Raw genomic sequence first — 25,119 nt, 5'->3', positions numbered from 1 at the left:
AAATCTGCCGGTTCTGATTTCTTTTGGAAAAAAGCCCGTGCAAACTTGTAAGTACGAGTCCAAGGAAAAGTGAAAGTATATTGGCCCCGTTTCCTGTGCTTAAATAAAAGCCTTCCAAGTACAAAAAAATTTGAAAAACATATTTAAAAGGCACAGAAAACAGGCGCTAATGTGTGCTTCACTTTCAGGTTTGCCAGGCCACGTGCAAACAAGAGCTAAGCTTACCACAAAACTCTTCTGCTCATGCGTCAAGCATGTCCCTCCTCCCCCACTTGCTTTTGCTTTTACAGTGCATATAATTTCAATACTATTTCCTTTGAGCATTGGTGAACTAGTTTTCTGTACTGTTCCAGCAGTATGGGTTCTGCGCTGTTGGCTTTACCACGGGAGTTCTGAGCATTGGCCTGGGCTCCGGCTCCTCAAAAGTTCACTCTGTCATTCTTGGTGACTCTAGGGTTCCCCTATTTACCTTTCCTTATTGAACAAGTCGGTGGAAGGAACCCAGGGTAGACCGTTATCTCCTGATACAAGGTCTTGGCACTCAATAACCTCACCATTTCCAGCTCTCCAGATACCTTCCCTGATAGGGATTGTCTTTTTGATAGTTGCTTCATTCTCTTTAACAAAGGATCACGACCAGGTCTTCCTGATAACCAGATCCCTCTTCCTTCTGGGCACCTAAATGCTTTAAGGGATAGTGGTGGATCAGGCTGACAACCACTGAGCAGTTCAGCCTCTTTGGGAACACATTCTCTCCTCCAAAATGCACCAGGGGAAAGCGGTGGAGCAGCTAGTGACCCCTGTGTCATTTCTCCTCTTCCTTATCTCCTAGAGAAGGCAGCCAAAGCTCAGATAGGCCACCGAGTGGAATAACCTACCTACTGCTGTTTTACATGCTCTTTACTAAATCACCTCCAGAGAGGAAGGGACAAGACTTAATACACAGTTTTATACTTCCTTCTAAAAGCTTAAGCTTCAATGCCATTGGGCCACTTCCTCAAACCAGACCACCTCAGTTGACTGCCAATTTCTGGAGCAGGGGCCCAGAATGTTCTTCCTGAACTAAAAGAAAACACATTTTGAAGCCTTCTACACTTACCACGAATCAAAATAATTCCACATAAATCATTTACGAAAAAAAAACAACTTGTAAGCACAGAGATATTCATACAGATGAATAATGTTTGAGCTTCAGAAATTATGTGTTCTTAAAAAATGTGAAGTGTTTTCTTAATATATCTTTAAACAATTCTCCAGTGTTATAAACTGTTTCCTGATTTGTTTTCAGCTCTCGATTATATTAAATAGTTTGCTGGCAGGATACTTCCTATACTTTTTGAATTACCGTTCAGGAGTCTGTGTACACTGGAAAGCAAGGAGGATACATTTAAAACAAAGCCGCTTTTGCCATCTAGCAATGACTACCCAAAGAGTAGGAAATATGGGTTGAAATAGTGCTCTAAAAGGACTCCCTTGATCATTACAGTCAAGAAAGGAACATATCTCATTTCCCCCATCGAATAGCATCAAGAGTAGGCCATTCAATTATTTATAAAATACTCTCACAGTAGTGTGCTGAACAAAACTGTCCTAAAGGCAGGCTAAAGCATGATGCTCATCTGTAACACAATGGAGATTGGAGAAAGAAACTAAGACAGCATGAGCCTATCTGGTCCATTATGTGGGCTGAAACCAGTAGCGGAACTTGTTGCCCTATCAACTACATTTGTTTGGGTGTACTACAATGGTGGCGGCTGCATTGGAGAGAGTGAAAACCTCCTTGGATGGACCAGCTTCAGCTTTATGAAGTCATGCCATCTCCTGTTCTTTTCTCCAACAGTCCTTGTATACCACAAATGTTTTATGTAGACAGCAAGATACAGTTAGGCACACAATGCATGATGTCATTGCAAAGCACCAGAATAGAGCACCCTCTCCCAGAGCTCAGAACTGCAGGTAAAGTTACTAACTCTTTCCCCACATAGCAAGCGTTTCCTTACCCCGTTCACTTTCCACAGTTCATTGAGTAGTTCAACTCTTGGGGAGGTGAAAGGGATTGTGCTTCCAATTACTCCTGCTGGCTATGAAAAACATTCATTACAGGTAAATATTTCTATCTGCTGATGGACTATTAAATTTTTTTTAACACATTCAGATTCACAATGTGTAATACTTTACCCACTGTTCAAGTGGCACCCTGATCAACGATGATGCAAGAGTTACAGATATCAAAGCCAGGCTGCTCAGCAATGCTCAACTAAATGCATGGCCTCTGATCAAAGACTGAACCAAGCGGTAGTGAGAAGTGAAGAGATGATGTGGGGACCAAGTTCCTGCTTTGCAATGCTATCCAGTGAAGCAGACTTAAGTGAGCTACCACTTGATGGATGAGGTTTACTTGACTGGTTTAGAGGAATACCTATCTGTTCATAAGAGAACTGAATATAGGACGCTAGCCATTGGCCACTGGAATACCAAGTCAAAGGGAGACAAACAACTGGATAGACTTTCAGATAGAGTCTGTTCTTTTAAGATAGTAAGCAAGAAAAGCATTGTGCCTTACTAGGGAAAATAATTTTAAACCATACGCTTTGGGACCCTGCTCTCATATTCAGAGATTCTGGAGGAAAATTTGAGCCTTTTGAGTAATTTAGGGGGTCTTTTACTAGCTTGAGTTATCTGTAGCAGGGCCCATATGAATAAATGGGCCCTGCTCCAGATAACTCGAGCTAAGCTTTAGTAAAATACCTCCTTAATTGTTCAAACTATTTGTTTTACCCCAGAGGCATTCTTGCTGGACATGACAGACAAACATGGAGTCCAAGAGGAACGCACAAGACTGTTTGTCCAGAAAGCTTTACTGATGGAGAAGAAATGTATTCTCCAACATTGGACAGTTAAAGACCCTCCTTTGTATTGGACTGGAGAAACAAATTACATTCCCTCATGACCTGGGAAGCCTGAGAGGCCCACCTTAATGCTAGGTATAAGAAAAGTTTTTATTAGCATCGGATCCTTACGTACAAGTTCTATCTCCCAGAGCTAGGCATTTGGTATTGATCACACTGTGACTGTGGTATGACAGTCCAGCTAACCCTTCAGTGCCTGGAATTCGAAAGGGGGGGATTCAGGGAGGAGGGAGGGAAGATCTTCAGTGTGTAGACAGGAACAGACTGGGGGTAGCTTGCATAGGGTGAGAGGGTATAAGAACCTTCTGCTGTACCCTTTCTCTTGTGATCGCATCGCCAACTAGGTTTGAGGATGGGTGTTTAATGCCTTCTTCTTTTCTACATTATCAATGTGGAGAAGGATTAGAATGTTTCACATTCTTCACAGCATGGATCTAGTTGGGCTGGGAATGGAAAAGAGGTTTTGGGGGAGGCAAATTGTGGAATGTTTATATTGGTACAAATATTTTGATTTTAATGGTTAACTGGGTTGTGCTTTCAAATCATAAAATTGATATTAAGATAGTAAGCAAGAACCCTTTACAATCCAGAGTGTGGAGAAACTTATTGTATGGATACTTGTGTAAACCGTAGGGAGCACTACTTCTTCATTAACATGGAAAGATGTGACCACCTTGCATAGCTCATTTCATTCACATGTTATGCTACCGTACAAAAGGTGCCCCCATAGGTGCCCATTGATGCCATCAAAAAATAAAAATCACTCCATGACGCTTCATGTCCATGTGTCCACAGGCAGCAGTTTCCAACAGCTGCTCTGCTCCCCTTACCTTCTGCTTTAAGTATTGGAAACATTTATTTTTTGGGTGCCGACATCCATCATCTGCACTGACCCAGCGGCACCAGAGACATGACTCTGGAAACATTCTGCATACAGGTGTTGTAAGGTAATTGTGTTTTAGGCTTTAATAGGAAACATTAACCGTCCATAGTTGAGGCTTTTATTTTTGCCACGTTCGGAAAGTTAACCCCTGTTTATTTTGGAGTTCTTTAGCTGGGGAAGTAGGAACACAGACAATAAATAATCCCTGGCCTTTAAGTGAGCTGCCTCTCCAGGGACACAGAGCATAGTTAGGAAACACAACCACTAATGCTAACACTAGGGAATGGGAGCATAAGCAATCCTAAAACTTTCATACCTGAATGGCTCTCTCTTCTTGCTTCAACTAGAATTTTATTTTAGATGCTAACACCAATTGCCAATCAAAGATTTATGGTCATAAAATTGTTGAAAAAGCGTGGACTTGACTGCCTTTTTTTTTTTTTATATATATAAATTTGCCTGCAGAGTGACCTTTATCTAAAAGAAACCTGACTACAATACAGCTATGAATTAACAGCTGCAATTCACTTGTCCCTTGTGGTGCTTTTTTTCAATACTATGAATTACAGATCATATGTTTCTACTTGCCAGAGAGTTTCTGAAACTGTACATAACAAGTACAGTTTTCTTTTACAGTTTTAATGAATTCAAGCAGTCCTAGGATGATTATGTTGGCAGCTTGAACAAATGTAAAAGGAAGTCCTCATTCCTTTCAAAGAGTCAGAACTGTAAAATTAGTCAAGGCCGAACTCAGGGCCAGCTTATGTCCTCACAAAACCCTCCCCTCTCCCCCAACACATACACAAACACCTCCTTCCCCAAATAAGCAAACACACACAGTCATGACTCATAGGAGCAGTGCGACTATGGGGCTCAGGGATGTTGTTTTCCAATGGTCGCAAAAGCAAGAAGTAGGAAAGGTAGGCTCTTCTAAAAACCAGAGGAGACGTCTATAAAGAAACAATTCTTATTGCAAGCGAAGTGACGACGATGCAACACAGCTGTGTTTCGGCGCTAGCTCGCGCCTTCTTCAGGAGACTTATGATGTATAGCTGATTGTGTAAAGTCGATAGTTTGTTACAAAAAAACTTTCATATAAAGGTATAAACTTCCACTGTCAGAACAGAAAAGAGCACCGTAGTGTAGCAATAGCTGTGTTGAGTCGTTGTCCACTTCTCTTGCAATAAAGACTTGTTTCTTTATAGACGTCTCCTCCGGTTTTAGAAGAGCCTACCTTTCCTACTTCTTGCTTCTGCACCTTTTACGTAGGAACCAGTGTGCCTCCACCCCTTTGGGTGGTTTTCTTTGCTTGCTTGCCTGTTTTTCCAATGGTCATCACAGCATGGTCTTTCTTCCTACCACAGATCAGCACCCTGGGATCCATGCCAGAAGAGTTGTTGCTTCACAACAGCACAGGGGATGCAGGAGGTCACAAGGTGCTCTCACACTCATCCTTCCTCCCCTAGTTTCTGTCCTTACCCCCCCATTCACTCTCAGGCCTCTTTAACCTGCACAGTCAAGAGTTTCCTTTCAGATTAGACATTAAAGTATCATTTATAGCCAAGCGGAGATCTATACTATTTACATCCATATAATCTGAAGAAAAATAAAACAGAAGTATTCCACTATGAAGGCTGAGGAAAACCCAGGGAAAAATTCCTGGTTAATTCCCTAACCCCGTATGTCTACATATCAATGAAGCAAAAAAGATTTAGAGATGTTTCTTTTATTACTAACCTGCCTCTACTTATGTTCTTGATGCAATCTGCAGTGTTGTCACTCTAGCATTATGGGATAGTATTCTGTTGAATCTAAGATTAAATTTTCATATGAGGATTCTAAATGTAAGCTCAAGCATGCTTTTTCCTCTAAGGCATCTAATGATTACAGTAACGTAATCTAGGTTATCAAAGAGCAACAGGTCAAACACATCTTGGGGACTGCACATAAGCTACTTCTATTTTCTGCTTCCTTCTCTTTATGTATGCGTAACTTTTTTTTCTTTCAGAATTTTTATGGTGTTGATTTTATTGAGTTGTACATTTTTTTAGACCCTATGTGCCAGATTCAGTAAATGGTGTGGAAGAAAGTCAGCACTCAGTGTTATTCTATAAAGGACGCTCCAGGATGAGCATCCTTTATAGAACAGCGCCTAGCGGATATTCCCACTCCCAACTTTGGATTTGAGGACCCCCTCAGAATGGGTATCTTTTGAGGACACAAATGATCCGCTCATATCCTTCCCATGGCCACACCTCTTTTTGGCTGCACACTATGGGACTTGGGCACCCAGGCTTATAGAACAGCGCGCAACCAGAGGTGTGTGCAATCCTTAATTGGTGCCAATTATCAATAATTGATAGCATCCAATAATTGTTAATTGGCTTAATAATCTATCAGGCTGCATACGCTTCTCTGGATTGTGCCCAAATTTGGACGCGCATATTTGGGCGCCCTTTATAGAATCCAAGAGTATGTTCAGAACTAAATTGGTTTACTCAGCTTTTCTTATGCTCATAAAAAGAACCAACAGCATCAACAAGTGAACAAAAAATTCCCTAACCTATTCATACTTCTCTTTTGAAATGCAAATATCCATTACACAGAATAAATCAATTTCATTTAGAGTATTACTACTACTTATTTCATTGCATTAGACATACACAGTGCTATATACAAAACCGATTTATTTATGGTCAGAGTTACATAGTAGATGACGGCAGATAAAGACCTGCATGGTCCCATCCAGTCTGCCCATGACAAACTCATATGTGTATACCTTACCTTGAATTTGTACCTGTCCTTTTCAGGGCACAGACCATATAAGTCTGCCCAGCAGTATTTCCCCGCTCCCAACCACCAGTCCCGCCTCCCATCACCGGCTCTGGTACAGACCGTATAAGTCTGCCCTCCCCTATCCTCGCCTCCCAACCACCACCCCCTCTTCCCCCCAACTGCTCCGCCACCCAAAGTTAGTCCGATTTAAATTGGTAGCATTTGAGCACAATCTTGAACCAAAATTGTGAAAACATGCAATCCTCAGGGTTCTGCTGGTAAAAAATATATCAGGCCACAACTATATTATTATTATTTTTTTTTTGTTACATTTGTACCCCGTGCTTTCCCACTCATGCAGGCTCAATGCAGCAGGCAATGGAGGGTTAAGTGACTTGCCCAGAGTCACAAGGAGCTGCCTGTGCCGGGAATCGAACTCAGTTCCTCAGTTCCCCAGGACCAAAGTCCACCACCCTAACCACTAGGCCACTCCTCCACTATTAAAGACCTGAGTTTGCCAGATTCCTGTTTGATAGGTCATCGAGTAGGATAGTGTCTAAATCATCAATATTTCACTGGAAGAGATCCTCAAGGAGAAGGAGGAAAAAGAAGATGGAAGCAATATTAGGATCCAAGATCAGCTGGATGCATTGGTTACAGTGACAGCGTCCTTTACTGACTTCCAAAGTTTCAACGTCCCAGGATCGATACTAGGGCGTGGTCAGTATGTTACATAAAAACACTTAGTACAGGGAGACAGCCAGGATTTGCTTCAATGTGGAGGAGTAGTCCTAATAGGTACTGCAGCATCAAGAGAACTGGGTTTGATTCCCTCTGCAGCTCCTGGCAACTCTGCACAAGTCACTTAACCCTAAAATTGCTCCAGGTGCAAAATAAGTACCTATATATAATATGTAAACCACTTTAAATTGCAACCGCAGAAAGGCAGGTATATCAAATCCCATCCCCTTCCTTCCTTCCCCTTTCCTAATATTACCTTATCCCGTTTGATATTCTCTCGCTTGACATCAGTTAGATCCCATTATCTAGACATTAAGGTGTTACCTGCAAGTCCTGCAGTCCTTTGGATCCTATATCCCTGTTATTTCCAAACTCAAGTGATGAAGGGCTTACAGAACACAAAACAGATGAGATAAATTTCTTAAAAGAGGCTCATTACTGGAGCTAAGCCTAAATTCACAAAAGCTTGACTCAGAAGCACCAAGAAACTCAGAAAGGAAGCCAAAGGGTTCCACTGAAATCCAGACTATAAATTTTCCAGCAATTTTAGGCCTGTCTCTAATTTACTATTTTTTTTAATTAAAATAATTGAAAAGTGATATTACTTCAAACTGCAAGAATTTAAGGAGAAAGGGGGGAGGGGGGCTCTTCAGATTGCCTGTCTAGGTCTAGGCTCCATTATTGTACAGGGACTGCTTTATTGGCAATACATGATGATTTTACCTTCTTATAATGGATAAGGATGATTATTCATTACTTTAATTGTCAATCTTGCTGCAAAATAACATGATCTGAAGCACAGAAGGCTGCACTAATGACTGGCTGCTTTGGGGATGAGTGTAAACCTTCAATGTGGTTAAAGTCATTTCTTTCAGACAGATCCCAGTTTGAGAAAATTGGGCCAGTTTCAGGGACTCGTGCCTCATCTTTTGCAGTACCCAGGGAGTGTTACTCTCCCCTTTGCCGTGTTCAGATTTGTCTTTTGACTAGAAAGTTGAGTATTAAGGGTCTTTTTACTAAGGTGCGCTGAAAATGGCCTGCGCTGGTGTAGATGTGGGTATTGTGAGCACACAGGTGCAATTTTTCAGCGCGCCTGCAAAAAAAAGGCCTTTTTTGGCCCAAAAATGGGCAGCAGCAAAATAAAAAATTGGCGTACGTCCATTCTGGGCCTGAGACCTTACCACCACCCATTGACCTAGCAGTAAAGTCTCACACGTTAACCAGGTGGTAATGGTCTACATGTGTACAATGCTGATTACTATCCGGTTAGCGCTATGCGCCAGAAATTTTCCAGCGCAATTAGTGGACATGTGTAAAAAATGAAATTACTGCCCGGGCCACGCAGTAGCCAGGCGGTAGTTCAAAATTGACGCACTTAGGACGAACATACGCGCCTACGTGGCTTAGTAAAAGGGCCCCTTTTTAAACATTTACAGATTATATACAGCTTTGGATCCCTTTAAGGAAATCTTGTGCAGCCCAGTTAGACAAGCTTAGTGGTTGTTTATAGTCCATGGGGGATACAAATGAAAGCTGAATTGTCAGAAAACTGAGGTTCTTTGGGTGTCCCGAACAAACTGGACTTGGAGTGTTCATGTGTGCTTTGGAAGAGGTTACAACTAAGTTCAAGATCATTTAATTTTCATATTGATTGGTATACCTCCTCAGCAAATTTACAACCATATATAGTAATAAAAACAGGGACAGGACAGAGTAGAGACCCTCAAAATGTTACAATGGTATAAAGAAGAAATAAACTAAAATGGGTAATTATAGTATTGAGGACTCCCCTGTTTCACGTATAAGTCAGTAAAGCAGAATCAAATTTGTTTCATAGATTTCTTTGAATAAATGTTTTTAGGGCACTTTTAAGATGGACAAATGACGTTTCTTGTCAATGGATCGATGTGAAACAGAAAAAAACAAATCTACAACAAGGGTATATAGTGTGGGAAGAAACAGTGAAGATGACTCAAAAAGTAGACGACACTCCAGATAAAAATAGCTATTTACCAGAAGGTGAACAAGACTCGACAAAGCTGTGTTTCGGCCTTTTAGGCCTGTATCAGGAGTCTCTTGTGTTCAATAAGTACATCCACTTTAGTATTTGTTGTCAAGCTTAATGTGCTCTGTGCACCGGAATAAAACAAGGCTATAGTAAGCAGTAAAACTTCAAGGATGTCCAGAGGTGCCCGGTTCAAATCCCACTGCTGCACCTTGTGATCTTGGCAAGTCACTTAACCTTCCATTGCATCAGGTACAAACTTAGATTGTGAGTCCTCTAGGGACAGGGAATGCCAGTGTACCCGAATGTAACTCACCTTGAGCTACTACTGAAAAGGTGTGAGCAAATCCAAACAAAATAATTTTAAGAACATGGATCTGCTATAAAGTAAATTTCATTCATGATTTCACTACAGCTATCAAAATAGTGATGTTCAGGTATTCTGTGCCTGAAACAGATGTGCTGTTCTTTCCTATCAGATGACATATCTGTGAATGTTTGGCGTGCAGACACTACAGCCTACTCAATTATACCTGTCAAAATGCCACCATAAAATACTGACAAAGCAACAGTTTTCAATGGGAAAAAATTACATTTAACAGATCACTGCAGCCAGATAACAACATGAATCTATTCCTAAATCCCTAACACTGATCAATCAGCAGAACCGAATCATGCAATAGAAAGATTCATGACAAAAGGGCTCAGGGGCTCAAGCAGTCCACTCAGCTCTCTTGAGGTGATATAGGGACCTGCCATGCTGTTGACAGACACTTACCCCCTAATTTTTTATAGCGTGCCACAAGGTAAGAGTAAACAACAATTGTGCCTAACTACACTTGGGCACTATTCTAAGTTAGTGCCTAACTGCCCGATTTTTAAAACCATTTAACCAGCCAGGAACAACTCTGGCAATATTGAGCAGGAGATAGCCGGTTATCTCCTGCTGAATGCTTAGCAGATAGCCAGTTATATCACGCAATATAACCGGCTATGTTTGGTGGCCAAATTAGGCCACCAAAATAGCTGGAATATTCTTTGACTGGTTAAAATATAACCAGCCGGAACTAAATATTGGCTTGGCTGGTTAAATTTAATGCTGGTCACTAGAAACAGCCAGCATTGAAGATCCAGAACTCAGCGCCGACCACAGAAGGCAGCCCAGCTATATCCCCAGTCTGAATATCGGCCCTTAAATAGTTTAGTGCCTAAACTGCAAAGTGGGGAGGCTGTAGTGGTCAGAGCATGAGCAGCTCACACGCTTATTTATTTGTTACATTTGTACCTTCACATTTTCCCACCTATTTGTAGGCTCAATGGTGGCTTCCATAGTACCAGGAGAGGTGTTTGCAGACTCCCGGTGTGAACAAATACAAAGTGATGTTGTGGTAAGATAAAGTTCATGTGACACAGTCACACTAGGGAATCGTGCAACGGAACGAGTTGTGTTATGTCCATTACGTTCTTTAGTTTGTTGTGTTGCAGAGATCAGCATTTATGTGGATCGGTAGGGTATGCCGTTTTAAACAGGTTAGCTTTTAGTGTTTTCCGGGAAGTTTAGGGCGATCATAGTAGTTTCAAGGCTTTTGGTAATGCGTTCCACAGTTGTGTGCTAATGTAGGAAAAATTGGTATGCGTAGGTTGATTTGTATTTGAGTCCTTTGCAGCTTGGGAAGTGCAGACTTTAGGTACATTCGTGTTGGTGTTGATTTAGGCACCAAACTTACGAATTACCGTAAGCTGCACGACTGGGTGCCATCATTTAAGCGCTAACATTTACACCTGCCTTTACATGGTATAAGTGATGGTGTCCACATGCCAACAGCCAAATGCCAAACTTAGGCTCTATGCTATAACAGAATCTAGATGCCATCGTAGAATACTAACTTTAGCACACAGAGTTTGGTTGCCTAATTTTTAGCCCCCCAACGCTCTGCCACCACGTTTAAACACTGAATTTCAAACGCAGACCATGACATGTGACACCTGCAAACCAGTGCGTATAAGCAGCTTCTGGAAGTTACTGGATTATCATTGGTAGATAAAAAGGGTGGTAAAGTTTAGTGACTATCAGATAGGCAAGAGATGATATAAATATATTGAAGAGGACTGGTAACTATATTCAGATCTGGGCACATCACATGTAAAATTAAGAGATAGTAAGGATGAAATGTTCAATTTGAGAATAGTGCTGGATGGTGCCTTGATATCGGAACTGCAGATTTTTAAAGGGGATGAGGATGTGCTTCTTCTGTTTTCATGCTCCTGATAGTCAGTGCTGCTACCACTGATAACTATCCTAACTTGCTCAATCAGTTATCTGGGTGCTGATTCCAAATGTAGCCAGTACCCAAATCAGTGGAATAGCCAAACAACTGATTGGGAAGGACTTGAGTCCAAAGTGGGTGAGAATCAAATTTTCTTCCCACTCTCCGCTTGAATGCAAAATAGATATACCTGAGCTGGTAAGGATCCCCAAGCTCCGCCAGTTGAAGACTACCTCCTCTTCTAGTTCGGCAGCCAGAACTCTTCCAAGTTCTGCAGACATAGCAGTGTCCCCGAGCTACTGCCACCGCTGCCAGAATCCCCACCCTACACATGCGCAGGGGGCCCAGCAGCAGCTCAGGGACACTGCCGCCGGCTGCAGAGTTTGGAGAGTTCTGACTGATGGACTGGAGGTGGTCTTTAGCTGGTGGGACTTAAGGATCCCTGCCAGCCACAGCAAGGGAAATAGCTAATGGGGGCGGGGGAGGGAGGCAGGCCCATCTCTAACTATGCCACTGAACTAGATAACTTCCAGCTCCACCTTGGTTCTGCCTCCACACCAGTCACATAGCTACAGGTGGGCCTGAGTGGGCACAGGCCCACCCCATCTGGCAAACCAAAAAGGTTCAGCTGCAGCCATCTCACTCTCCTCTCCTCTCTCCTAATCCCTGGATCCAGTATTTGCCCCACTCCTTCATCGACCTCAACATCTTTGTGGGCTGTGGCAGAAGCATCAACACACATCTATTGCCTGCATCAGCCCTGCAAGCTTCCCTCTGCTGCCTCCCGCCCCCCTTTCTGGCAGGTTGTGGGGAAGCAGATGTGTAGCTCCAGCAAAGATGCTGATCCGGGGGTGGAGGAGAGGAAGAGAGATGCAGGACAAAGGGGAAGGAATTTTGGAATGCCCACCCATTTTAACTGTAGGCCTACCCCAAATGCAAGTCTAGCTATGCCACTGCTCCAACTGCCCAAGCACTTCCTGGATAGAGCCAAGGCAATCAGACATGATATTCAGCGGCATTTTCTTTGGGACAATGCCACTGAAAAATCACCAACATAGCCTGTTGAGCACTAGTTTTCCTGGTTGCAGGTGCTGTTACTTGGATAACTAAATGTGAATATCAGGCCTTTAGCTTTTCAAAGGCTCTGCAGGAAGAATACCAACCTACCTTAAAGGACACAATAGATCTTGCTATATGCAAGAATACAAAGACTACTGTTATCATAATTATTTTGTGTAGTAGTACTGGTCATACACAACACTTTACGGACACATAGGCAGTCCTTCCTTTTGAGCTTTACAATCTAATAAGAAAGACAGATGAGAAACACAGACAGAGCAAAGGGTTTTTAAGTTGAAGTAGGTTGGTCAATGCACAGAGTGAGACCTAAAGAGATTGTGGAAGGCAGAGGGTACAGGAGAAAAGCAAGGAGCCCAAAGAATAAAAGGTACAGCTGAGAAGAGGGGTGGGAGGATGGAGAACATGGGAAAAAGAGAAAAAATGATGACACTCTTGACTGTTCATAGGACAATATTATTCCTTTTCCTTGCCTTCCAATGTGGGATCTGTAAGCCGGGAACTAAGTACTGTTGTCACATGGCAGTTCCAAAGGGATGATATTTTATGATTATTGAAGCAGGTGTCAAGTAGCTGCTGGCTATAATCATGCATTTGAGGGACACCCCCCCCCCCCCCCCCCCCCCCCCCCCCACAAGGCATCAGCCTCTCACAAAAACATCTCAGTTTATCCTAGCACACATGCTGAAAGGTTCTCCAACCCCTTCACTAAGCCAACTCCTTCAGAGCTTCCCAGGCCCCTGTAACCAAGACAAGTAGCGCCTGCCTTCATCACTGTGCCACTTCCAAAGCAGAGACCGATGTTAAGAGAGACAATGCCGCCTGTGCTTACCACAGGCATACCACCAGTTTGCAGTCATTAACAAATGAATTTTAAATGGTTTATAGCAATGCTCAGCTCTGCTAATTTTGAGTTTGCTACATTATTGTTGGGTATCAGATCACCATGAAACAGACATACTACACATGCAAAGATATGCACTGTGTATTATCAGAATTAGGTAGAAATTTTAGTGACTAAGCAATATAAAAACTGCCTATTACTAATTAAGGCCCACTGCGCCCTTAGGGGGGAATTCTATATAAGGCACTCAAAACTCAGCACCAGAAGAAAATAACATCGGTACTAAGCACTATTCCAGTGGTCTCCAAACCTGGTCCTGGAGGCACCCCGGCCAATCAGGTTTTTAAGCCATTCACAATAAATACTCATGAGAGATATTTGCATGCACTGCCTCCACTACATGCAAATCTCACTCATGAATAGTCATTGCGGATATCCTGAAAACCTGACTGGCTTGGGTGCCTCCAGGACTATTCTATAAAGGGTGCTCCAAACTGAGTGCTTCTCAACCCAGTACAGGAGGCACACCTAGTCCCATCAGGTTTTTAGGATATCCACACTAAATATGCATGCTATGGATTTACATACCGAGGAGGAACTGCATGCAGATCTCTCTCTTGCATATTCATTGTGGATATCCTGAAAACCTGATGAGATCAAGGACTGTGTTAAGAAGCACTGCTTGACAGAATAGTGCTTAGAGCCGATTCTCGCGCCGGTATTTACGCCTGCTGAAACCTAGTGCAAATGCTGGCACCCACAACTCATGCTCTTGGCCAGAAATTGACCCTATTCTATAACACTGTGTGCAAATTTTCAAAACGCCCCTGGTCATGCCCCCTTTTGAGTTGCGCATTATGGGATTTAGGCGCTCAGTGTTACAGAATAGTGTGCAGCCAGATGCAAGCGCAAATCCCAAATTAGTGCCAATTAAGCTCAATAATTGATTGTTGAGGCCTATTAATTCGTACTTGATGGCTTGTTAACTAATTTAGTTGCGCACACATCATGGATCTGTGCTGAACCTTCAGCACCCTATATAGAAGCCTGTGGACAATGCAGAAGATTCCAAAGAAAGGTGAAGCAGGTTCAAGACAGCCAGTGCTCCAGAGTAGGGAATTACACAGGGACGGGGACCCACAGTAACTGCAGGGTTGGAGACGGGGACAGATCCCACGAGAACAGGGACAAACTTTGTCGCTGTGTCATTTTCTACTTTGAAGCCTGTTAATGAACCGGACTATTATTTATGTTTGAGTGATGGTGAGGAGGGTTATTATAGCTGCTCGCTGTTATTATTGTTTTCTATTTGTAATTTATATACAATAGTTGAACTGCATATTGTTCCTTTTATATTTTAATAAAAAGATTGAAATACAAAATCATATTGTTCGAGGCTTCTCCAGATGAGGACAGAGCCCATGGGGACGAGGGACTGGGACAGAGCCTACAGAAATGGGGCGGGGACGAAGACAGGGCCTGCGGGGATAGAGACAGAACCCATGGGGACGGGGTTGGGGATGTCATTCTCTACTCCAGAGACTGGACTGAGAACCACTACCCTAGCAAGTTTCAGTCAACTAGGCACGTGCCTGCTGCAGGGGGCACACATCCGAACACAAGTTTCCATTTCCCTGCATTCCACAAGCTTTATGACCTATATCAGTTTCCCTGTTAACATGCCCCAGGTCCAACTGCATAATGGTCTGCTGATAACATGATTACAACTACTGCAAACCCCTGAAAAGTCACTAACAGACAAAGAAGAATTCAAATTCAGTTAGCCTTCTATCAGTTGTTGCTGCCATAAGTAACAATGTCATGGAAAGTTCTGCAGCATTTAAGTATATTTTGTAGGACTAATTAACGGTTGTATAAATCAAAAGCACAATAATTCCACTGCCTATCAATCAGACAGGGCTTCTTTTCCTTAAATGCCACTGCCATGGTAAGGAAAGTGTTAATTGCACAAATACAGGTGAGGGACGAACATCAACATGCTGGTGGACTGTCTGTGCTACTTAGGTCACACATATATTTAAGAACAGAAAACACACTGATTAATTATTATAGCCCTATGCTGTAGGCCAGTGGTTCCCAAACCTGGTCCTGGCTGGAGGCACCCCAGCCAGTCAGGTTTTTCAGGATACCCACAATGAATATTCATGAGACAGATTTGCACGCACTGCCTCCACTGCATGCAGATCTCTCTCATGATTATTCATTGTAGATATACTGAAAACCTGACTGGCTGAGGTGTCTCCTGAACCAGGTTTGGGCACTATTGCTGTCGGCACTTTTATTTTTAAAGCACAGCATAGGAGAAAACCATATTACAAATAGAACCTCTATATTGGGGTTTAGTCAAGCTTCATTATCTGGTAGTCTCTGAGCTAACCCATTATACATTTTCAACAATCTACTGCCAACTCTTCCTGCCTACGGTGGAGAAGAACATTTTTCCTCATATTACCATCAACTCATTACTTTTCCCTCCTTGCTGATGCGAGAGACAAGCAGCCGGTGAGAATCTGAAAGTGACACACTCAGCCTCCACTATAGGCCAAGTGCGTGCGCCGGGTTTAAACAAAGCGCTCAGCTGCTGGAAAGAGTAATCCCTTTCCTTACTTACAAATGCCTGCCTCCTTTAGATCTGCTCAGTATGCTGGAAAAGAAGTAATCAAGCAGAATAACCTTCCCTATACAGATAATGGTTTGTCAATCGCCTGCGCTCGGTTGGCCGCACTGCACTGCAATGATAACAAAAGACCAGCAGGAGCAGACACTAGCATCTTCTAGTGTCTCGATTTACTTAAACGTGTGCATATGCAAATTTAGCACAATGCTTTTTTTTTTACCTGAACGTTCTAGGGAAAGGATTAGGAAGGTCAGAAAACGTCTGCCTAGTAGGGGAAGCAAACTTTCAACGTTTTGTGCGCTCGGCTGAAGGCTAGATCAGCGCTTGCTCACATACACACCACACATATGCGCATTACCTCAATCCACTTCTGCGCCTCGCCGAAGGCTGAGTCCGAAGGGGATTCCTGCAGGTGGTGAATGTCTTCCAGCTGCACACCGGCACTGGCCATTTGCGGGAAAAGCCAAATCGCCTCAGATCTCCCAGTCTGGCTCGCCACCAGCTCCTTGTCAGGCAGGCGCGGGGAGAAGCCACCCAGCGCCCTTTCCTCTGCTGCTCTCTGACAGGCAGCGCCGCGGGCTCCGATCTGCAGGGGGCGGCAGGAGCTCAACCTTGGCGGCTGCCTGCGGTGATCTCGACGTTTGTCCCTGCTCGGAGGGAAACGGCTTCTCTCCCCCTGCTAAAAATAAACAGGCGAGCGGGGGCTGTACCTTCCCTCAGCCTTTGCAAATCCCTTAGCCACCTCCTCCTCTAGCAACAGCAATCACATGCTCCGTTATACTAACTCGGTGCCAGCACCGCTGCGGCTGAGGGAAGAACCCTCTATTCCCGCGTGTAGCTACAACAGAGGCAAGTCCTTCAAATTACAGATCAGACATATAAAATGTCTTTTTCGGCTGGTTTAGTAGGTGAAATGTAATGCTAGAAGTAAGGGATTTGGAAGCGCACCTGTTGATCAGATTTCTCCTGATGAAATCATGTAGCGTTTACAGAGCTCCTGTCCCCACCTTCTGTTTGCAATAGGGGTCATTTATTAGAGATACATTGGAGGTCCTGCTCTCATGCCTTGAGCACAGGGCTGGAGAAGATGTTCACAGGTTACTTATATTTAATGAAATACCACATCTTTGCTTGCTGTGCTGCTATTTGTGTTATTTTTTATGTGTACGTGGAACGCTATATTAAAATCCCCTGTTATGTGTCTTTTTATTTGCTCTCTGTTTTTATTATGTGTATTTGATTAAATTTATAATTAAAATACAGCATGAAAAGTCTTAAGAATTTAAAAATTGCTTTGGGGACAAAAAAATTACTAGTTTTAATGTTCAGTTAGGGAGGGTATTACCATTCAAATCTACCCGGGGCCTCACACAAGCATAAGGCCACCCCTGGTCATGTCTTAGGGGTCCTTTTACAAAGCTGCGGTAAGCACTAATGCATATTCACCGCAGGTTAAAAAGGCACTACCGCGGGATGCAATCGGGCATCCCCCAGTAGTTTTAGAATTGGCGCTCATTTCCGAAACACTAAAAAATATATTATATTTTTTAGCAGGGGGTGTGTTTAGAGGCAGAGAGTAGGCATGCTCTGTGCTATTTGGTTAGCATTTGGGCATTTGGACTAGCACAGGAGCCCCTACTGCCTTCAAAATAGGTGGCGGTAAGGGCTCCTGTGCTAATTGAGAAATTAGTGCATGACCTTTAATGTAAAAAAAAGAAATTATGGCCATTTTACAGCCTTGGTAAAAGAGGAGTAGCCTAGTGGAGCGGGCTTTGGTCCTGGTGAACTTGGTTGGATTCCCACTGCAGCTCCTTGTGACTCTGGGCAAGTCACTTAACCCTCCATTGCCCCAGGTAATATATAAACCACTTTAACTATAACCACAGAAAGGCAGTATATCAAAGTCCGATCCTCTTTCTCCTTTCCTTTCTCTCAGTGCGCAGGAAACCCATGTGCTAAAAATAGCACAGACTACCTTTTAGCACAGCTTAGTAAAATGGCTTCTTAGTCACTTAGGACTCCTTTTACAGAGCTGAGGTAGCAATCAGCAGTGTACCAAATGCGATGAAGCTCATTCAATTCCTATGGGCTTCATCATATTTGGTGTGTGATGATCACTAATGCAGCTTTGTAAAAGGAGCCCTTACTGAAGAGCATTGGAGTCGATTGTCATTGTAGCTGGTCAAAGGCCAGATAGTAATAGTATGCACTTGGAATGCTCGTCTGTCCTTACTATTTAAGTTTCTGTTTTAAGAGTATAATTAAAAGTCAAGGGAAGCCATTGAACTTTACTAAACCAACTCATTTGAAGCCTTCCTCAGGCAAAACATCTGCAAACCAAGATCTTAGAATGTCACAATTTCTTGATATCTGACTGAATGGTATAAATTAGAGGTATTATGTTTACAGTTGGTTTTGTGAGCCAGTAGGCTTAATTTTGGTAACGTGTTCTTTTGCCTCTTAGGTGTGGATTTACATGTAGTGTACCAATAGTGATTTTGTAACATATATTTTCTATTTTAGTTCTTTTTTTGGCGTATTGAAACTATTTTTTTTTAATGTTTGTCATTCCAAATTGTGGCTTGAAATAGGGCCGTATAACTGCCTTTGGTGGCACTAGCTGACTTTGGTCCAGCTTCTCTGCAGTTCTTCTTTTCTATGATTAGGGCATCTGCCCAGTTTCACTTTTCCCCCTGAATCAGGCAGGGTCAGGCAGCCTCAGACACATCCACCCCCTCGAGATATTGATAATTAACAATCATGGTAACCCCAATTCCACCCCTCCCACAACAGTCCTGTCAAAATGCATAATTGATACTAAACTAACTTAATCACCATAGATATTTGCATTTACACGCGATACCAAGTTAGTAAAGTGGAGAAAAAGACCTCAGTAGTCACCACATGGTAGCAGAACAAATAATGTACTCAATACCTGCATTTATATGACTCCATTCTTATCATTGGTCAAAAAAAACTCCACTTCAAATGTATATGAGTAAATTGTGACTAATTTACAATGTTACATAGAGATTAAGTAATCTGAATAATGTCAGCTTAAATTTGCCCAACGGGGCTCTCCGTTTCACTCTATAGTTGAGCTTCCTCAGGGGGGCAAGAAACTAATGGTAAGTCACAATGCCTGAAACCAAAATGACACCACAAAATTACTGCAAATATTTATAGTGATTAAGTTAGTTTAGATGATTTCAGCTCACTATTAGTATCATACTTAATTTTGCTGAAGAATTGTCTTGTGGGATCTGTATCTACAGCTGAAAATACATAATTGGACACTAGAGTTTTAAATATTAAACTTTATATGTATGTATGTCCCATTCATCCTGCAAGTAAAAGCATAGACTGTTGGTTCTTGAGTTTCGGGGGCAGAAAGGACCTATTATTTTGCCTTGATTACTGCTGCCATTCTAGGTGATTACCTAATCTTGCTTTAAGTCACTTCATTGGCTTCCTGTCCTTTTCAGTATTCAGTTCAAACAACTCATACTGACCTAAAAGTGCATTCATTCTGCAGCTCCTCTGTATCTCTCTCTATACCCCTCCCCAGGAAGTGCACTCATCAGGTAAGTCACTCTTATCTGTACCCTTGTCCTCCACTGCCAACTCCAAACTCTGTTCCTTCCCTCTTGCTGGGCCACATACATGGAATAGGTTTCGAGAGTACATCATGCTCCATCTCTGGCCATATTCGAATCCATTTTAAAACAGAATAGGAACTCTTCACACATTTAGAAATAATACATTCTTCTCAACTGAACAGTGAGATGTATCAAGTATTGAAAAACACTGCAACCAGCAATTTTTTATTTATATGTATATATAAATATAAAAACCTGGAGGAAAAGACCTCAAAACGTCTGTGGTATATTATGGTTCATTCACCAACTGTATACCTCAATGGACCAAAATATCATCACTGGCCAAAAGCCTCCAGAGCAGTTTTATTTATATTTCAAATATCCTTCATTTATATAAAACATTTGTGACAAAAAGTTTTAAATAGACAAAAAGGCACACATATTGAAACTCCCTGGAACCCTCAACCCTCCAGTGTCCAGATAGCCCCCACCCTGGGCCTACCTATAACCTGGTGGTTCAGTAGTGCTCGTTTAGGGCAGGAGCACAGCACCCTCACTCTTACCCCTTGCAGTACCTTTTTAAAATAAATGCTGTGACCTCTCCCACAAGGGGCAGGAGCAAGGGGGCTGTACTCCTGTCCCCAACAACCCCACTGGACCACCAGGGATACAGGTAGGGTTAGGTGGGAGTACCTGGGTGTTTGGGGGGGGGGGTGAGGGTGGTCTTCCAAGGGGCAGTTCTTGCTGTAGGCTGGGGAGGGGGGAGTGAAAGAGGCATTGTCAGGGGGGGCAGGGTGTCTTCTTGGGGGGAGTTCTTGCTGAGGAAGGGGGAGGAAAAGGCATTGCCAGGGGTGGGGAGTCTTCCAGGGGGGAGTTCTTGCTGTGGGGAGAGGGAAAGGCGCAATATCTGGGGAGCGGAAGGGGGCTGTTTGTTTAAAAATGTGTTATTTGGGTGCCGGCTCAATATTCAGTGCCAGCACCCGCATAGCTAAGTGGCTTTATTTAGGACAGCCTGCTGTCCTAAATTAAGCCATTTAACTATGTGGGTGCTAGCACTGAATATTGGTGGCGCCCACATAACCTCGTGCTCCTCCCCAGTGCCGTCCCCCAGCTCCTCCCCTGACCTGCCCACTTTTTAGTTGGGCAGTTTGTGGGGATATTCAGTGGCACTCTCCAGCCTCCTGCCCGCTTAAATAGCTTTGATTATCAACCCCTGTGTCTCTTGTTTTCAAGCTTTGGAACTTTGTTGAAACTTCTCAAAATCTTAAATGAAGAAAAAGTTATTTCCTCCCCCCCCCCCCCTTTTTTTTACAAAGCTGCACGGCAATGCCGACACAGCCCATTCACTTTGAATGGGCTGTGTCAGCATTACCGCACCGGCAGCCACTAGCGTGGCTTTATAAAAGGGATGGTTAAATATTACGTATAAGGACTAAATGGTATATCTAAAATTTTAATATTAGACCGATGATTATACCTATAGGAGGCCCTAGATATAATGATCCATCTTTACACACCTATGTACAGTATATATGTGGTTTGTGAGCTTTGAGATGAACTTTGAGGACTTTGTTAAATTAATTTGAGGGTGTTTTTTGGGAGGGGGGACGGACATTGGTTTGAATATCCACCTATAGTTGGGACATTGTTGTTTATCTGTTAATTTATATACTTGACACAGGTGATACTTGTCCTGAAGATGCTGTTTGGATCTGAGACTTCCCTATAGGTTTTTGTGTTACATGCATAGTGAAGTGTTTCTTAATAAATACAAAGATTTGCTGAATTATTTCTTGTAGATAAAGCCATCTATTACAGTTGATGCTATTGCTTATATGAATTAATCCATCAGATTCAGGAAAAATATATGACAAAACTGGTGAGTCTTGCCAGATCAAGTTTAATTCATAAAGGAATTACCAACTATACAAAAGTATATCTAAAAGGCAGATGCTCAGATCTGGCCAGATGAAGAGGCATGATCGATGCATGGTAATAATACTAATGTACATATGTTCACCTTGGAGCATTCAGTAGAGCATATCCTTTCTGTAAACTTTTTTTTTAACATGTCAATTCCTGCATACTTTCCTTCCCTGGCTCCTTTAACAGCATGAGAAAACAACACACATCCTGTCTGAAGCTGAAGTTCACAGTCTCTGGGAGAGAAACCTAAAGTGCCCCTTTGAGCAGGATTTCTATTGTTTGGAAGAGCTGCAGCGGGTGCTGGGCCTGTTTCCTGCATTCTCTGGGGCAAACAAAGCGCTTGGCTTCCTTGTCTCCATGGCAACCGTCACTGCAGCTCTAGCTGACTCCTTGCTGCCATCTGCTTGCCATGGGGCACAGGTGCAGCCAGGATGTTCAACCTCACCTTTTACAGCTGTTTTTTTTGCACTCTGCAGTTAGATTGACCCAAATATTGTAAGAGCAGGGCCTTTTTTGAGGGGGTACTGAGTACCGGCACCTTTTCCACTGTCTGCTAAACTTGACCCATGGTTCTCGTATTTTAATGAAAGAGCTCAGGTTCTACATACAAATTCTGCCATGTCATAGATTCTATGACTGGTTGCAGGGGTCCTGGCTATTGTGGGGTGAGTGCCTCAATGATCACTCCACCCCTGAAGGGTGGCCTGGTATTTGAGTACTGGCACCTTTTTTGCTAGACAAAATGCACTGTGTAAGAGTAAAGGGTCATAGATTTGATAAACCACCTTTCTATGTACTACCAAAGTGGTTTATATTTATTTTATGCAGGTACTTTCTCTGTTCATAATGGACTTACAATCTCGGATTTTGTACCTGGGGCAATGGAGAGTTAAGTGATTTGCCCAGGATCACAGGCGACCCTCAGGGGGAGGAATGCTAGCTTCGGCCTAAACCCTGGTAAGCCTTTCCTCAGCTGAGAGGTGCTCAGCTCTACCACCAGCTGCCTTTCAGGTGCTGTGGAGGACTTGCAGCTCATCTGCATATCCTTTACAGCCTTCTCCGGGGTGACTCCCAGGTCCACTCCGATCCACTCAGGGCCTCCGCTCTAGTTGCCGCATTTTTCTCTTTACATCTGTTTTTCTCCCAGTTACTACTTATGGCTCCAGTACACTTTTTCTTCTTGGCACTGTCCCTTCCTAATTTGTTTCTCCATCTTAAACCACTGTACACTGCAGGAACACATTGTCCACCATCTGTATTCATCATCTCACCATCTCTTTTTTTTCCTCTTCCTTTTTCTCAGCTCTCAACCTTAAACATTTCCTTCCTTTAATTCATCCATCTCCTTTCTATCTGAGTACATCTCGCCTTTGTAGCTGTCGTCGTACCTCTCCTACTCTTCTCCGTACTCTCTTACTCCTTCTCCTGCTCTACAAGTGCAGTCCCCGCTGGGGACATTAATCCCAATCCTGATCCTCCACAGCAGCTCTCATCCTATTTGTGCAGGTCACACCGTGATATCTCCAATCTAATTTCTGTTCCTCTCCTCCCCCCTCCTTCCCTGCCTTTCTCTTGCGCTCTGTAGAATGCCCGCTCAGTCTGTAACAAACTTTCCTACATCCATTACCTCTTTATCTCTTGTACTCTCCATCTGCTTGCCATAACTGAAACTTGGCTTTACCCTGAAGACTCTGCTTCAGTTGCGGTCCTGTGCTATGGAGGTTATCTTTTCTCCCATACTCCTCGCCCGGTTGGCCGCAGAGGTGGTGTGGGGCTACTACTTTCACCCTCTTGTAGATTTCAACCTCTTCTTCTACCTCAGTCTCACTGTTTTTCTTCCTTCGAAGTCCACTCCATTCGTCTATTTGCTCCTCTGCCTCTCCGAGTAGCAGTCATTTATCGACCCCCTGATAAGTCCCTTTCTTCCTTTCTCACTGACTTTGATGCTTGGCTTTCCTTCTTTCTTGAACCTTCATATCCTTCCCTCATTCTTGGGGATTTTAACATTCATGCTAATGATCCCTCTGACTCTTATGCTTCGCAGTTTCTTGCTTTAACATCCTCTTTCAATCTTCAACTGTGCTCCACTGCCCCCACTAACCAGAACGGCCACTGTCTTGATCCAAAAGACAGCCGGCCTGGTTGAAAAGTGAGGTGAAGGAAGCTATTAGGGCTAAAAGAAACGCCTTCAGAAAATAGAAGAAGGAACCGTCTGAAAATAACAAGAAGCAGCATAAGGAGTGTCAATGCAAATGCAAGGCGCAGATAAAGAAGGCCAAGAGGGATACGAAAAAAAGATAGCATTAGAGGCAAAAAACATAGTAAAAAATTTTTTCGGTATATTAAAAGCAGGAAGCCGGCAAAAGAATCGGTTGGGCCGCTGGATGACCGAGGGGTAAAAGGGGCGATCAAGGAAGACAAAGACGTAGCGGAGAGACTGAATGAATTCTTTGCTTCGGTCTTCACCGAGGAAGATTTGGGTGGGATACCGGTGTCGGAAATGGTATTTCAAGCGGACAAGTCGGAGAAACTTACTGACTTCACGGTAAACCTGGAGGACGTAATGGGGCAGTTCAGCAAACTGAAGAGTAGCAAATCTCCTGGATCGGATGGTATTCATCCTAGAATACTGATAGAACTGAAAAATGAGCTTGCGGAGCTACTGCTAGTGATATGCAACTTATCCTTAAAATCGAGCGTGGTACCGGAAGATTGGAGGGTGGCCAATGTAACACCGATTTTTTAAAAAGGCTCCAGGGGAGATCCAGGAAATTATAGACTGGTGAGTCTGACGTCAGTGCCAGGGAAAATGGTAGAGGCTATTATTAAAAACAAAATTACAGAGCACATCCGAGGACATGGATTACTGAGACCGAGTCAGCATGGCTTTTGTGTGGGGAAATCTTGCCGGACCAATTTACTTCAATTCTTTGAAGGAGTAAACAAACATGTGGACAAAGGGGAACCGGTTGATATTGTGTATCTGGATTTCCAAAAGGCGTTTGACAAGGTACCTCATGAAAGGCTACAGAGGAAATTGGAGGGTCATGGGATAGGAGGAAATGTCCTATTGTGGATTAAAAACTGGTTGAAGGATAGGAAACAGAGAGTGGGGTTAAATGGGCAGTATTCACAATGGAGAAGGGTAGTTAGTGGGGTTCCTCAGGGGTCTGTGCTAGGACCGCTGCTTTTTAATATATTTATAAATGATTTAGAGATGGGAGTAACTAGTGAGGTAATTAAATTTGCTGATGACACAAAGTTATTCAAAGTTGTTAAATCGCGACAGGATTGTGAAAAATTACAAGAGGACCTTACGAGACTGGGAGACTAAATGGCAGATGACGTTTAATGTGAGCAAGTGCAAGGTGATGCATGTGGGAAAAAAGAACCCGAATTATAGCTACGTCATGCAAGGTTCCACGTTAGGAGTTACGGACCAAGAAAGGGATCTG

General features: G+C 43.1%; 1 protein-coding gene across 1 annotated transcript in view; it reads right to left on the bottom strand.

Moving 5' to 3' along the window:
* LIMCH1 (LIM and calponin homology domains 1) overlaps positions 1–16,824 on the bottom strand; it is a 633,274-nt gene extending 616,450 nt beyond the window's left edge. The window contains exon 1 of the mRNA XM_030191338.1: positions 16,498–16,824. Coding sequence (XP_030047198.1) covers positions 16,498–16,590 — 93 coding nt within the window. The 5' untranslated portion in view covers positions 16,591–16,824. The remainder of the gene's footprint in view (positions 1–16,497) is intronic.
* Between the last annotated feature and the right edge of the window lie 8,295 nt (positions 16,825–25,119).

The sequence above is a fragment of the Microcaecilia unicolor genome, chromosome 2, assembly GCF_901765095.1.
Source record: "Microcaecilia unicolor chromosome 2, aMicUni1.1, whole genome shotgun sequence".
NCBI classification, from domain to species: Eukaryota; Metazoa; Chordata; class Amphibia; order Gymnophiona; family Siphonopidae; genus Microcaecilia; species Microcaecilia unicolor.
This window is presented reverse-complemented; position numbering and strand designations above follow the sequence as displayed.